This window comes from Diabrotica undecimpunctata, chromosome 5 (genome assembly GCF_040954645.1).
Source record: "Diabrotica undecimpunctata isolate CICGRU chromosome 5, icDiaUnde3, whole genome shotgun sequence".
Taxonomy (NCBI): domain Eukaryota; kingdom Metazoa; phylum Arthropoda; class Insecta; order Coleoptera; family Chrysomelidae; genus Diabrotica; species Diabrotica undecimpunctata.
The window spans coordinates 32,180,715-32,198,123 of record NC_092807.1 but is presented as its reverse complement, the minus strand read 5'-3'; the positions used below and the strand labels follow the sequence as shown (position 1 = coordinate 32,198,123).

The window sequence follows — 17,409 nt, the reverse complement described above, 5'->3', positions numbered from 1 at the left end:
GAATCAAATTCGATATTACTTATTGTGCCTTTTTTATATGCCTGTAAAAGCAACTCTTGAACATTAATATTTGCACTATGGATGCTATCAATGATTTATTTTTCACGTTCTCCATAAGCTTTGGAACGTTCAGCAGCAGTTTTTGTTGGGTATCTTTTTTAAGCTTTTTACATGGTTTATCGTATTCGTTAGTAAGATCTTTTTTACGTTTCCTGTACAAAAGATTATAAAACATTTCAAAAATCAAAACAAATTATCTCAGTTTTAACATTTTGTATAACGGATAACCCCTCGTTAGGTACATAAATGGACTCTTCCGCTGTGACTGTATAAAAATGAAAATTTTTAAAATGTTTTACTAATAATTCTTTTTATCGCACTTTAATACAATGGACGAACTAATAATTGCAAAAATCCAACATTGTATTTATATGAAATTATGAAAAATAAATACAATTTGATAGTAAATTATTTAATTATTATATAAACTAAATACGATGTTTAAAAATAACAAGTTATATTATATTAAAATAATTAAATAAATTATTATGTTTGCTCCTAACGCCACCTACTAACGTATTAAAAAAGCATACGTTGTTTGTTGGTCTCGGTTGATATCTAATTCTGATTTTTCTGTACTTATTGTTAGTTGTGTGTTTTGTTATAGTTGATAATAGATGACCTGTCTCTGACCTGACATTAACTCATTAGTGTTGGTATATTTTTACTGGTAACATTTTCCTGTTTTTACTGTTTATTTCATAACTATTGATGTCTGTTTCCATTGAACTCTATGTGCATTGTTCCAAGCGTGTTTGCGTATATGAGATCGATCAAAAACTCTTCTTTTTAATATAAGATTCATGCTCGTTTATCCTAACACCTAATGGTTTTGAAGTTACACTCAGATAGAAATTGTTACAAGGTTTTTTAGAAATACAGTTCATCATCATTCATTATCATACGTATGATAAAATAAAAACGACTGAAGTGCAATGAAAAGACTGTAAAAATCGCGCTACTAAACGACGTGGAGTAGTAAACGCAGTCCCATGCGTGTTTCTTAATAAAATAAAAAAAAAAAAAAATAGATTAAAACTCATTGCTCCGTGCTTAGATGATAACAATGCTATGCTTCCTCTCCACGGTTACTCAGGAGTGTCATATCCCGTTTTTGTTATCTTTGAATCCCTTCTGCTGGATGCTGGAAGTGCTCCAGCATCTTTTTAATGTAATATTGTTTCATTTCTTCTATCTATTGGAACACCTTATTATAAATGACAATGCATAATCATATTTTTGTATAACAGATGTTAAGTTTTTTCTTTCACAAACGCGTTTTCGTTTGTGCAATTATTTTGGACTACAGAAGTAATTTACAGTTAGCGTTCGGCGAAAGCCAACCGAAAAAATAAACAAAAAACAAAAATCCGGGCACGTAGGGCCCAAACATTTGTGCACCAAGTCTCCAAACCGGTTATAGCCCGGAGCGGAGACTTGAGGCCCGAGCCAGCAATTTTAGATTCGTGGACAAGTCACTACAGGATTACAAAAACAAAGCCAGTCACGCTGTCCTGAATTTCAATGGGTTAGGGAACCATGTTGGAGTTCTATTACCCAGGACTCCCATAGGAAGAGCATTTGGCTGATAGTTGTGCCTGTATCGTGCATCAGAGTGCTATAGAGGGGAAAGGGATGGTCTGGAGCATTGGAGCGAGGTGGAGTGACTGCTGTTTTACTCGAAATACACCCCGCTCCAATGAATTACACCCGAAAGTAATTTCTAGGGGTGAACATGTCTCACAGGCTGAGTTTAATTAAATTGCTTGCTTACTTGGGGATAATTGTGCCGATCATAGACGATCACACGATCAGCCATCATCGCCGATAGTGTAGTGTAGGCATTAAAAATAAGAGGGATAACTTTCCTTGAATATCTTTCCAACTTTCCGAATCTATTAATTTCTCCAAACAAGAATAATAAACATTAATCATTTAATGTTCATATTCAGTTGCAACATAAACCTCCGTTAAAATAAATCACTAATCTCATATGATACAATAAATAAACAGCTCAGATTTATTAGTCTGAAACAATAGCAGTGTAGCATACGTCATAGCAGGCAAGGTTGGCCTTCAGCGCTTAAGTGGTACCTAAACTAAATGAAAGTACTTATCAAGAACAACGGAACAATGTTTTGCTTTAAATTAAGTTCAAACTCGTGCACCGTAGGACAAAGCGTACTGTCGTTAATGGTAGACTTGGTATATCTTTTATTAGCGGAAGTGGTTTGCTTGAGGTAATAGTTTAGATTTAACTGTTTTGCTCTTGTTTTAATATTGTTACTATTACCTACATTTAAATTAAGTTTGTTTATGTTTTGTTTACATTTTACATTAATTCAAAAATATTTTATCTACAGTTATAAGAAGTATATAGTACATATCAAAACCAAATATATCTGGAGATAAACTTAGTTTTAAAAAAAGATTCATTTAAAAGTAACCAACAACAATAAAGAAATTACTAAATCACCAAATAAAAACCGAAGTTACTAGCAACACATTTTTGTGCTTAAAAGTGTCTTAAAAAACTAGATCTTTTGGACTAAAACGTAGATATGGGGTATACACAAAAGATCTTTAAAATCGCAATTCTATTGAAGCCAAACGACTCCTTCGAAATAGACAAGAACAACAAACAATGGAATTGTGCTTAAAAATTAACATAGAAGATAAAGTTAATGCAAAATAATAGTATCGCAGAGTCGAATGAATAGATTTCATTATTTAAGGAAATAAGAGCAACAATAACTGCCAACATAACAAAAACGGAGAAATAAAACTTGTTATAAATAAGCTAACTAGTTTTATAATGAACTATAGAGGGATAACAACTTTTAGGCAAGTGGCAAACTTTGAGGTTTTTTATGTTTTTTGGTGCGTAGATTCGATTTTTCGAGGGTACCGGGCGTAAAACCCGTCAGATAATTTGTTATTAACAATTTAATTGTTTAAATATTTCGAAATTATAACAAATTTCGTAAAAAACTATTGCAAAATAAGCATTCGACGGGGCTTTTCCAAGTAAAACTAGGCTTTCATACATGCTAAAAAACAACCAAAAAAACATTAAAAAAAACGTGAAAGTATATAGTGGACATAAAAGTGCATACTCAACCCCCCCTGGCTCATAGAGTAATTATTTATCAACATACTTTCCTTCGCGGGTAATGCACTGATTCCAACAATTCGATGCCAATTTGAGGACGGTTTATCCTTGACCTCAAACAGCCTTCAAATTTTGACAGGTGACAATTTAAGATTGGTACTTTCTAAATTATATAGATCTCATATTATTTCTTATTTAGTTTTTAATAAAACCTAATTAAATGAGGCATTGAAGAGATTTTAAACATTTTTAATAATTAATATAAATTTCAAGTTTTTCTGCCTGTTCAATCTCAGATCATTTATTCTAATTATAAGTAAACGTCTAACTTGATCTAAACTTACAGTCACAGAGTAATTTCTGGTTTCCTTTTACGTGTAATTAAGCACTTGTTTTAATGAAGAGAACTGCACATTTATACTAATCAATTGCAACTAACGAGTATGAAATGAATAGTTGCTCTTATTTCGTAACTAACAATCGCTTAATTTTTTACCTGTTACTGTAAATTACCAAAAATTTATATTATTTTCCTGTAAAAACATACTTTTTACTTTTTTTTCTGAGAATGTTAATTTTGGGATTCAAAAAAGATCCCTCCACCCCAACCTCACGGGCTTGCCTATAAAACACCCGCTCCTAGGGGGGGGAATCGATTTACTAAGAATCTGTGTACGCCGTAGAAAATATTGTTTCAAACAAAAAATGTAAGAAAAACACAGGTCGTCATGTACCAGCACAGAAGATGCAGACCAAATAGAGATCGAACGTTACTCAACACTTCAATAGAATGGACCAGCCAAACTAAATACCTAGGCATAACGCTTGGCAAAAGCTGACGTTTACAGAACATGTAAACCAAACGGTCTATAAAGCATTAAGGAGTCAACTCTCTTCGCTTATAGGGCGAAAAAGTAAGCTGAGGTTCAAAACAAATATCAGAGATCAAACAAAATTAGAATGTGCCTCTGTAGCATGTGGCAGACCTGTAAAACAAACAGGAAGAAGATCCAAACAGTCCAAAACTCCATAATCAGAGAAGCGCTGGGAATACCAAAATACGTACCGTTAAGGTACGTATATAGAGACTCAAACCAAAAGAAGATCATACGAACAATATTAAGAGAGTTAACAGACTATGATGAAAACCTAAGGACGGTGCACAGACGGCCCAACAACAACTAGCAGAATATAGAGTGGACCAGCAGGATCTAAGAATACTGATATAGCCATGCAACAGTCCACACATGCGGTAAAAGAAGGAAAAAAAAACCTCCAGAACAATATACACGGGGTGTGTGATGGCAATTTACACCAGGGAATGCACATCCCACCTCACGCACACTTATGGCAGGTCACATAGAAAGCCTACCGCGGAACCTGAGCATCGAGACCATGTGCGACAAACATGGACTTAGTGGCCAGACCACTCGGATGCCAAGCCGACGAGGAGAACAAAATTTATTTTGCCAAATCCGCGGCTGAGTGACCGAGCATACACAAAGTTCGGACAGAGAGTCATCAACTGTGGGTGGCCGTCTATTCGAAACACACATCTTTTTTAGGGACTCAAGTCTCGAAATCATGCTAGAGTAACTTCTGTATTGAGTCAGTAATGGTAATGGGGAGAAAAACCGATATGTGTGCTACCCCTGCAGATAGGTGGCCTAGCCACAGTCATGAGAAACAGAGGGTGTTCCATTACCAAGGGCACACGAAGTAACTTTCAAGATCATAAGCCTCCCCACTAAGTAAGTCACACGTTGGGGAGGGGTGGAGGAAAATCCTGGGGGTCAGATAGGTACCACTTCACAGTGAGGTGAGACCGGTTTGATCTTCGGACACGTGGATGCCACTATAAAATGGTATACACATGTTCCTAGGAGCAGAGCACTATGTGTGTGTGTGTGCTTGAAGCGACCGGCGATTTTAATTATCAGTTATGCGCGCGAAATCAATTTTTTCTTGATGCTTTTTGGATTGCTGCACTAAGTGCAGCAATTCGAAAGTGCAGCTTTCGTATGCTATTTTTGCATTTTGCCGCAAATGAAGTCAGTTTCTATAACGCTGTTAAATAAAAGTTGCTATGGAATTTCCATTATTAGAGCCTTGTCTTCAAAACATATAGCATGAAATTTCCATTTTGAGTTTTTGGCAACAAATATGATGCATTTAAAATATGCCTAAAAACGCTGAATTTAAACTTTCACATTAAAAACTAACAATGGAAATTTGAAAGCGACCGGTCAATGGAAGTGATAAATTTTATTGATCTTATAGTAAATTATAAAAAATGGCAAATATCCACAACGTTTATTTATTTAACAGCTTTATAGGAACTGACCCAATAAAAGTTTGGCATTACAATCTGATTTGTTTTCATCTATATAATCTCTATTCGGTATAATTATTCTGTAAATTCCGATCAAATTAAAGACTGACCTGGTTTACCATTAGATAAATAATTACACCTATTTTTAATTAATTCTAATTTACATAAATGCAGTAAGTGTAACGAGTTTTTTTAACAAATTTATTTACTCTATAACAAAGGTTTATTAGCTAGTCTAGCTATTATCAATAAATTTGATTATCCAGAACAGTATGTGGGTGTTTTGATTGAAACCTGCCACATAACATTATTAGGTAATTTATCATCGCAGTGATTTTGTTTAATTGGCCTCAGGCATAAGAATGGAAACCAAAGCCTTGAACCAAATACCCAATTAAGCTGGTAGATAAAAGTTCAATGAGTTTTGTGTAGTTTTATTTTTTCCCACATAAAATTCTACATATTTATGTTCGTCGTATCCTATTGTCGCGACGAGATTTATTAAATGGTAAAGGGGTTACAAAATATACTTCAATTTTGAAAATAATTGATTAAACGACAATACGTGACAATATTAATTTTTACAAACGTTTATGGAATGAAAAAAGCTCGTCCGACATAGACTTGATTCCTAAGACTTGATAATAATTTTCATCACCTGAAGAATACCACGTATAACTTTCGTAGATGATGCATTCGTTGTCAGAATTGCCCTAGCTTTCATGGTTTAATTTGATATATGAAAATAAAAAAAATACGCTCTGAATTCGAACTTCTGCAAGCAGAGCCCAATTGATTTCAATTCCTTAACCACTCAGATATTGCACCTTCACGATGATCATTTATAATACACAAGATCGCCATTCTAGTAAATGTATTTCTCGATCAAGATTGTTTAATTGAAACCCATCTTTGGTCCAGAAAATATTATTGGCAAATACATCTACAAATAATTATCACAATAATTAAAGAACATACCTCGTTGTTTCACCAACCGATATCTACCCTGTTTAAAATATTCATGTGACTGTTTCTCGAAGAATTCTTTTACGTGGTTTTGTACTTCTTCGTCCGACTGAAAACGCTTACATTTTAACGCCTTTTTCAGTAGGCCAATGGGGTGAAAATCGCAAGGTGATAAATCGTGACTGTATGGTGGATGGTCTAATATCTTCTCATCTTTCGTTGAAGATTTTCTTTCACTACTTAAAACATTCGCTACTGACTTTTTTCGAGAGGTGTTATCCAGGAGCGGCGTCAAATATACTGTCTTAAAAATCAACGGGTTACTGTCCTTGATCGGAGTCATGCGCACCTAGCAAACAACCGCTTTGATTCCGATCGGAGTCATGAGCAGCGAAAGTATTAAGCAACATGAAGCCGAACATTGTGTATAAGAATGACATCACGTGAGAGCTTCTCTGGACGTTTTCGTCTTATTGCATGACGAAGTTTGTTCAAAGTTTCATTATACAGGTTTGCATTGATGAAATCTTTTTAAATTTTTGTTTTGACTAAATTAATAATTACAAAAACTTACGAATAATCTTGACGAAATAGCCAGAATTAAGTTAAATTTTACATAAAAATAGTAGATTCAAAAGTAACCTAAAATCTCATGATGCAAAAAATTAGTTGGACCAGCAACACTATAATAAACCGAGTCTTCTTCGTAACTCGTTTTATTTTCTCGTTCAATTTTTTTTCAGTTGATTTTGATTGTTAATGCTCTTTCTAGTGAATCTGTAAAATTGATAGTGACAGGAAAAACCAATCTTGGAAAATACAATATAGGAAATAAAGAATAGCTGTAATTTAAAACTTTACACAAAAAAAGCGAAGCATAATTATGTAACATGGTATGGGTAATGAAAATTAACATGGCTGTTCTGCTGTAAAATGATGGATTGAAGACGGGATGGAGTATGACTAAAGAGTTGATTTTTTTAATCGTCCCAACCATATTTTAGTAATACCATTACCATGTGGTTTAGTATTACTGTGTCAGACTCGATTGTGGCGATTCCAGAAAAATTCAGCCCTCTTAGGCTATATAGAAGTATATTCAGGATTCCCTGGAAGGACCATATATTTAACACATATATCAAATAAAGAAGTATTAAGAAGAATACATAAAGATATGGGAGCCTTTCAAATAATTTAAAAACGCAAGCTAAAATATCTAAGCTATATAATTCAAAATGGCAACAGATATGAAGTTTTAAAATTAATAAAATAAGGAAAAATACCAGACAAGAAGAATCTCCTGGTTAAAGAATCTAAGGCGTGATTTCAATCAAATACTACAGAACCTGTAAACTTAAAGAAAAAGGTGTATAACACATGCATACTACCAGTTTGTACTTACGGCTTGGAGACAGTAGCCCTTACCAAAAAATCAGTAGCAAAAATGAAATGGCGCTGGGCAGGTCACGTAGCCCGATATAATGACAACAGGTGGACACGGAGAATTCTAGAATGGAGACCAAGGACGACAACAAGAAGCACGGGAAGACCTCAAAAAAGATGGGTAGATGACATAAGAACAGTGGCAGGCAAACAGTGGATTAGATTGGCGCAAGATAGAGAAAGATGGAAGCAATTGGGAGAGACCTACATTCAGGAGTGGATGGAAAATGGTTGACAAAGAAGAAGAGACTACAGAGCAGTTTCATTTTGCTGATGCCAATAAAGTTAGAATAGATATGATGGTTACCAATATTCGGTAACGAATTGACACTCACAGAACAATACATCAGTGTCCAGTTAAGATATTCGTCAAAAAAAGGTTTAAATTTTTTCAGATGGCCAAACAGTTTTATTGAAGTCTTTTACTTGTAATTTTGAAGTTTCAAACAATCTCTTACTAAACTGACAGAAAAGAGAAACAAGGAAAATGGGGACGTTGACAAGATGGCAAAAGAACGAGCAAAATCATGTTTCCTAGATCCAGAAACTATACGTGAACTATTCAAAAGCTACCTAAAAACAAGCAAATCCGTGTCTGAGAACACAATTATGTGTTCTATGTGTAAGCTGGGCAAACGGCTGAAGTTCCTGAAAAGACTTACTCTTATACCCTTGGAGATAAAAAACGTGCCACCTAGAAAACAACTTCGACAAAATTATAGCCATTCTAGAGTTTAACCAGGTTAGGGTTATTCCGAAAGCAAGATATTGATTTTGATTTCAAATATTAGCGCGCAAAATAAGCAGTTAAATTCGTCGGAGTTTATCATTAACATAATCAGCGCTGGGATCACCTTAAGGAAGTTAATACCATTTTTCGCTTGAAGAAGACCCACGTGTGAAATTTGTTGATCGTTGACCGTGTACAAAAAATTGTATAAGGTAGTAACAATGAGCTAGTGTGGCATATTTAGCAAGTTCTAAGGTCGTGGCACATTGCAGCCCAAAACAATCCTGTAGAGGTCAAGAACACGCTGAACCAGGAGAGGAGATTCGCTGGCAGTGTGTAGAAAGCTCTATCGGTAGCTATAAACATGTTCTTCTTCTTCTTAACAAGCCATACACCAAAGTGCGTAGGCGACTATCTCATTACTAGAATTCTGTTCTTGGCGGCGTGACACAGATCGCCTGTATTGTGTATTCCTGTCCATTCTTTAATATTCCTTAACCAGGATAATTGTTTGCGGCCGGCTCCTCTCCTACCTTCGATCTTCCCTTGTAGGATTAATTGTGGTATTTCATATTTTGCTCCTCTCAATATGTGCCCAACGTAACCAATCTTGCGTTTTTTAATTAATTTAAAGAGTTCTCTTTCCACGCCGGCTCTCTTAAGGACGTCATCGTTTCGAACTCTATCCACCCAAGGTATGCACATCATTCTTCTTAATGACCACATTTCAAATGCTTCAAGTTTGTTGATAGATGTTTTTTTCAAAGTCCACGTTTCCATGCCATAAAACAAGATGGACCATATGTAGCACTTGACCATTCTGTAGCGTATGTCGAAATTTAGGTTTTGATTACATAGGAGCGGTCTGAATTTCACAAAAGTGTTCAACATGTTCAAGGGAGTTAAATCAATAAACTTTAAATCTATTTCGTGGATTAGATATTTTTTTATAGATCAGTAGATGGGGAATTTTATTGAATGTGTAGATAACAGGGCAAATATTAATCTACCGCACATACGCCAAGTGATGAATTTGGAAGTAAGAGACATATTTGTAGACGTGGGCTCCATGATAACCAATACTGACAATAGCTCCTCAGAAATCAAGCATAAACCAGCAGTGGCTCGTTACATAAACTAACAGCTAAATTAATTGAAATGTGGACGGACCAAACAATGACAACAAAGACAGGTTGGTCAATGCCCTTATTTTTCCATTACTAGATAAACGGCAGAACATGCATGAGCATGTAGAAATGTGAATCTACAGAAAAATTCTAGACGTGTCCTGGACAGAACACATAACGGAACTTGTCAATTCTTGAGGAGCTAATACAAAAAAAAAGGTTGTTAAAAAAAGTGAACCAAGCATACCTAAACTACGCACTTCGGCCACATAGCCAGAAGAACGGGGACTATCAAATTGGTAGTAGAACGAATGGTAGAAGGTTGAAGGCCAAGAAGATTTTCTTCAAGATGGGCAAACAGAATGAAAACTCTGGTGGTAAAATCCGAAGCCGTCCATCTGGCAGAGAATCGCAGTCAATGGAAGCAGCAAGCTAACAATATTTAGAATATCACCAGGCCTTGACAAGGGGTCAAGGAATGAGGATGCATTCAATTATAAAATTCAGCGTGTGACAGAACGCTGTGTATTAACTGTGTTATCTTTCTGTAAACAATGATCTGACGACAACGTTTTCCGATCAAAGCCAAAAATTATTTGAACATTTGCCCCAAACAGTAACGGTGGCTTAAGTATGCCTTTCAACAAAACTCACTTTTCACTGCCATCTCTTACCGGCATTATTCTAACTTTATAAAAAATACGTACACGGCAACACTGTTTGCTCCAATTAACCTGATCAATCGCTGACTTTTCTCACGATATTATTTATTTATGTATCAAATCTTCCTATTTTCATCATTACAACTTTCTTATATGGAAACAATAGAAATGCGGGAAAATTACGCTCTAGTACTAATTGAAGGTTAGGCTCTTTAATTAGAGATAGAATCAGAGTACCTGTAATTTCATGTTTGTTACGGACTCTTAGATTTTTATATGTGCAGTTCTCTTCATTAAGACAAGTGTATTAATTACACGCAAAAGGAAACCAGAAATTAATCACTTGTTAAGGCTCATGATATATCATGAGCAGTTGTACTTAATTAATTATTCCTAGTAAGTGGTCCTTTTGTTTGGGCTGAGTTAACTTGGGCATTTTTAAAACCACTTTGTTTTCCGGTACGGAAACCTAAAGCTCCCTACTGCTTATTTGACGTTGTGCTGCTCTAAATGTACTGTATAGAGAGGTAAATATATAATAAAGTAACACCAAACGTGGATCTGTGCATTGAAAATCTGTGTGTAATTGAAAATTCGCGAATTAATCGGGTCAGTCTTGGATAAGTAGTACGGTATAGGGTAAGAAAATGAATTTCCTGCATTGATCCTACCGGAAAACGAAAATCGATAGGAAATGGGACAATTGATTAACTCTCAGAGGATATTTAACTTGTTTATAGACTCATATAATAATTTTTAGCTATTGTTGTTCCTCTATGCTCTTTTCTAATCGAAGACTAGATGTTTCAATGGATGTTAAAACTTACGGTTTTCTTCCCCATCTGAATTCGTACTAGTAACAAAAAATTTATAATTTTTTTAAATACTAAAAATCGCAGATGGTTGTATCTTCTAACTGTAATCAAATAAAAATTTAACCAATATGTTACCATAACGATTACAGTTAACAAGTAACCGTTTATTGAGTAACACCTCATCGCTCCATCCTCCATCTGAGTTCATTAAAACGTAATTCCAATGTTGAAGATAAGTTCACTATTTTCTCTTTGATGATATGATACTTTCTACATAAGGAAAAGAAAATAAGATAAAAATGTCTCCATTTGGTCACATTAATTAATCACCCAAAGTGATTCTTCCGGTTCCCAAACAAAACGACGACGCTCAATTAAAGATTCAGATTAAAATTAACACATGTCAACTACCCACTTATCCACCTGTATATTAGCCACATCGACCATATGTTGGTAGGTAACTTTCCTTTGTTGATTCTTTCAGATCGAATTACCATAAACACAAATCTTTAATCGCAAACAACTATTTATTATGTTGACGAATCTTAATTGGGATGAGTTTTGATCTTACGCCTGTCATACATTAAGTTAAATGCAGGTTTTGTAAGATTAAATCAACAAACTAATAATATGGACAAAACATCCACCACATCTTTAATTAATCAATAATAATAGCATATTTTTGTGTATAGTAAGTCACTTTAAACATACATTAATGATTGTTCGAAATATTTTAATTTCAAAACATGATGATGATAGATCAATATTTCTGGCAGCTTTAGACAAAAGTGTATCACAAAAGTTAAGAGAGGAATATTAAAGTAAAACGCTAAAAAAGATTACCAAATACTTATAGAACAAAGCCCAAAATTTGTTTTGGGTTGATTTAAAAGTACACAGAATTGTTTTTTACATAATTTATGTAAGATATGCTTGAGTAAAGATAAAAAATGCTACGAAGATCTGACATGGATCAGAAAATTGGAGTAGAAACGGAAAGGACTAATCAAAGACCAAATGAAAAAATAAATAGATTTAAGCAACAAAAAATCGGGTATAATGAAAATTATTGGAGCTTGCTGAGAAAAGAATATTAATTCATATTATATTGATGCACTTACAACTTAGCTACCTACCAGATAAGTAAGCTAATGTCTTAGATAAACAATGATTTTAATGAGTTTAAAAATGACATTCAAGATTATCAGGATTACCGAAATTGCGCTAGAGGAAAACTCAAATTACTTGTTTTTTTTTTAATAGATTCTTATTATACTCTTTTGGTTTTTAATTTAAAATTTATATGACAACAAACTTACATGCAGCTCCTGTTTAGTTTGTTGGTCTAAAACACCAACAGCGTTTACATCTTCCTTCATTCTACTATTTCTTTTCAAACTATCAGTACTTCTATTCAAACTATCATTGTCCTTAGTGTCTTTCACTTTATCTTTAAGGCCACTTTTAATCCTTTTAAGCGTATCATTGTCACTCACTTTATCCACACTAGCCATATCCTTATTAGAAGGTTTCTTGTACCGAAACTTGTTGATCATTTTTTAAATCGCGCACCAAGAGGAAGAACCAAACAAAAAAGAAGAAAATGGCGCGCATTACACGATTGATGACCTCCTCAGCCAGAAGCACGGTGAGACTAACAACCGTGCGTTGCAGAAGAGTGGCTAGAGAGAGAAAGGTGTTAACAACGTTGCCAGGTAAATGTCGATAGGTGCACACTTGTTTACAGGGTTATTTAAAAGGTAAAAGGTTGTTTTAAATGTTTCGTGGAATATTATTATATATAAATGCTGATTTTAAATTATTTGATAACGATTTCTTAATGGAATATTTCAAATGTATTATGAAGGTATAATGAGTTTACTATACTAGTACGTCTACAAGAGACATTACTGGAAGCATTATTGCATAAAATAATCTTTAAATAATTTTTAAGAATAACTTAATAACATATAATCTATCTAATGATTATTATATTACAAAATAAAGAAACAACATTAAAACTTTCTAATCAGGCTTTTGATAAGGGTGTAAATAAGCACACAAAATATTGTATTGTATTTTTAACGTGTGTGAAATGTTAAGATTGCTAGCTGAGTATCTTCAACTTTGCTCCAGAATTGGAGATTTAATTGTCTTATTCTGACGGTGCCTATTCGTTACTGGTGTTGGCGATTAGCATGGCTATCTTAACTTTGCTTGCAGCTATTCGGAATATTTCGGTTTAGACATTGAACCACGTTCTCAAGTTTTGAAGCCAAGATATTCTTCTCCCTGGCCCTCTCGTTCCAAATACATTGCTCTGAAGAGTGAGTTGCAAAAAGATATCTCTGTTCATTTCTCAAAACATGGCCATGTATTCTAATTTGGGGTACTTAGGGATACAGTAGGTCCTGACCATTAGTCACACAATCCACCCATAAAATTCTTAAGATGCGTCTGTAACACCACATCTCGAAGACCTCGAGCTTTCTTAAACAAACTTGTCCAGGTCTCTACTCGATGTAATCGTAGAAAATACATAGCATCTGAAGATAGAGATTTTAGTATCAAGTGGTAAATCGTGACCTCCGAAAAGAGACTTTATCTTTACGAACGCTGATCTTGATTTTTCTATGCGTTGATTTATTTCAGTAGAGTGGTCTCGTTGACTGTTTATGTTGGTACCAAGATATGTGAAGCTGTTTATCAATTGGTTGTTGATTAACCAAAAGCCGTGTATTTAATATTTCGCACTTACTGGCCACCAAGTACCTACTTTGTTTTTTTCGTATTGAGATCAAGTTTACGTTCTCTATTTATATCTGATGTGTGCGACATTATTCTTTGCAAACCATCTAAGCTATCTGCCGAAACTACGGCGTCGTTGGCGTATCTAATGTTGTTTAGATGTACTCCGTCGATTAATACGCCTTCTTGTAGTTCTTCCAGTGCTTGCTCGAAGATATGTTCAGAGTACACTTCAGAGTCCCACTTCTCTATCTATGGATATTGCCTCTGTCAACTGACTATCTACTTTAATGTTGGCAGTTTGGGTGTAATATAAATTATATATGATTTTCAAGGCTCTATCATCTAAGCCCGATTCTTTCAAGATGGTTATGAGCTATTCTGTGGTTGAGCTGCAACAGTTACTTCTACATATTTCTTTTAAGTGTCTCGTTTCTCTTCCACACTTGATGTCACTCTCCATAGTGATCTGCCTTGGTTATCTGCCAAACGCCCAACTCTTAGTCTATGTAGTTTATCCAAAACTGAAATCTTAATCTTTGCATGCACCGAATCTCTACAACATGCAGACATTAATTAAATAAAAAAAGAATATCTACAAAATTTAAGGAAGCACAGAAACAAAAATTTTGCACTAGATTCCTAGTTGAGCCCTTCACGCTTTACGACATAACCTAAACCCAGTCTCCCTAAAAATTAAATTCGTAATTAAATCACTTAATATATGCAATGTATCTGCAAGAAATCTATATCTATAATCTAAGAAAATTATATGAAATATATCGGCGATATATTTGAGACCTGGTGTTAAAAAAAAATGCTTCGAATACCTGGAACAGCCAGAAAACAAATACATATGTTCCTGCGAAGGTTAATAATTTACAATGTCTCTCTATTTTCGTATTTATTTTCAAAGAAATTAACAATCTTCGGACATATCACAAAAAACAAGTATTGACTAAATATATTGAAGATCTAGAATCATGGACACAAGAACGGAACCATCACAAATTGATAGCGAAGAAGCTGCAATAATATTAAAATTTGAACTCCAACAGGCTATAAACAACTCAAAATTTGGCAGAGCCCCTGGGCCCTGGGCATCATAAAATGTTATATCCATTCTATTCTTCTTTATGGTGCCGAAGCTGGGACTGTTAATGTTGACTTAATGAGAAAGCTGAAAGCTTTTGAGATGTGGCTTTTTATAAGAAGTGTGAAAATATACAAAATGGGAAGAGACAGAGAACTTTTGACCACCATTAGTAGACCAAGACAGTATATTTGGGGCATATTTTTTCTGGTATTACCATTTCCTTTATTGCTTTCCACAGTGGAGGTGAAGAGCTGAATTCCTGCAACTGCTTCGCGGCTACGATTACTTTAAGTTTAAGTGTGTTACTTTGGTCTATGCATGATCGTTTTGATCTGAAGCCTGCTTGTTTGAAGAAATAAATATCGAGGAGGAAGAGGTAGAGGAAGCATTAAGGAGATTAATAACAGAAAAGTACCAGGAGAGGATAGAGTACCGAACGAACTCCTAAAGTACGGAGGACCAGATCTGACCAAACAACTACTAAAACTAATCAAAAAAAATAATAGAACAAAACAGAATTTCTCATAAATGAAGATCAAGCATCCTAATACCTTTTTTCAAAAATGGAGATAAATCGGACCCAGAAAATTACAGAGGAATTAATTTAATAAACAAAACACTAAAATTAACAACCAAAGTGATAAACAGCAAATAAACTGAAGAAATAATTGATGGATTCGACCGTTACTTGATGGAAATTCATTTTATGTAACAATAAAACACTGAAAACTTTGTTTTCAAACTTCCACAAAATTTATTTTAAATTCTTATCACTACAGCTGTTTCGGCTGATTGCCTTTCTCAACTTGAGAAAGGCAATCAGCCGAAACAGCTGTAGTGATAAGAATTTAAAATAAATTTTGTGGAAGTTTGAAAACAAAGTTTTCAGTGTTTTATTGTTACATAAACTGAAGAAAATTACAACACTAGTAGAAGAACAACAAGGTTTTAGGTCGGGAAGATTCATGCACCGACGCTATATTTATAACGAGGCAAGTGCAAGAGAAATCATCAGAATACAACAAACCGGCATATCTATGTTTCGTTTACATTAAGAAGGAATTTGACCGAGTCAAATTAAAGAACGTTATCCACTTATTGTACGCAAGAGAAATACCTTACAATCAAAACAATAGAAGAAGAACTAACTGACCCTATTGAAGCTGACAATTGGATACGACAGGGAGATTCCCTGAGTTCTCTAATGTTCAACCTGATTATCGATCAAATAATAAAAAAAGTAAGAACTAAAAAAGGATACCAAATGGGAGAAAAACAACTTAAAATAATCTGCTATGTCGACGACGCAATACTAGTCTCTCAAAGTGAAGACGATTTACAACGTATGCTGCACCAATTTAATAATGGTCTTAAAGTGAAGATGATTTACAAAGTATGCTGCACATCCGCCAGAAAATTTAAATGTTAATTTCTCCAAGAAAGACAAAATGCATTGGAGATGTAAATTGAAGCTGGAAGGTCAGATAATAGAACCAGGATACCAAATGGGAGAAAAACAACTTAAAATAATCTGCTATGTCGACGACGCAATACTAGTCTCTCAAAGTGAAGACGATTTACAACGTATGCTGCACCAATTTAATAATGGTCTTAAAGTGAAGATGATTTACAAAGTATGCTGCACATCCGCCAGAAAATTTAAATGTTAATTTCTCCAAGAAAGACAAAATCCATTGGAGATGTAAATTGAAGCTGGAAGGTCAGATAATAGAACCAGCAGGAGTTTGAATATCTAGCCATCACATTATCTAGCTAAGGAAAGCTCAAAACAGAAGTTGAAGATCAAGTGAATAGAGCAAACAGAGTCACAGGTTGCCCGAATGAAACAATATGGAGAAATAAAAATATCGGGAAAGAAATGAAAGGCAGAATTTACAAAACAGTCATCAGACCAATAATGACAATAATGATCAATAATGACAATAATAGCAGGAACACGACCTGATATAGTGAGGACAAAAATGATGTTAAAAACAGCAGAGATGAACAAAGACAGTTCCCCAATGGGAAGACGATCAGTAAGAAGACCAGGAAAAAGCTGGAACGACAACTTACTGGAGGCACATTTAGAACCAGACAGAGTCGTGTCTACATAAAAAGAAAAAAAAAAGAATTTCAACTGGTCCTTAAAACCTAAAGTTATACCTTACATTCAGTCACACAAAGCATAATTCTAAAGAAGCTTTACTTTCGTAGGAAGTTCTATACTGATAGTTGTAACATTATAGGTTTGCACAAAAAGAATTACAGAGTGAGAAGGTAACTAGTAAAATGACCAAGTCCAATCCAAATTAAAA

General features: G+C 34.5%; 1 protein-coding gene across 3 annotated transcripts in view; it reads right to left on the bottom strand.

Annotated features, from left to right (window-relative positions):
• Positions 1 to 17,409, bottom strand: part of ec (ubiquitin specific peptidase echinus) — a 370,800-nt gene that overhangs the window by 35,675 nt on the left and 317,716 nt on the right. The window contains exon 1 of one of the 3 annotated variants that reach the window (XM_072531845.1): positions 12,567 to 12,910. The exons of the other annotated variants lie outside the window; for them this stretch is intronic. Within the exon in view, the coding sequence (XP_072387946.1) occupies positions 12,567 to 12,803 (237 nt within the window). The 5' untranslated portion in view covers positions 12,804 to 12,910. Of the gene's footprint in view, positions 1 to 12,566; positions 12,911 to 17,409 lie in introns of those variants that run through there. 3 annotated transcript variants of the gene reach the window in all.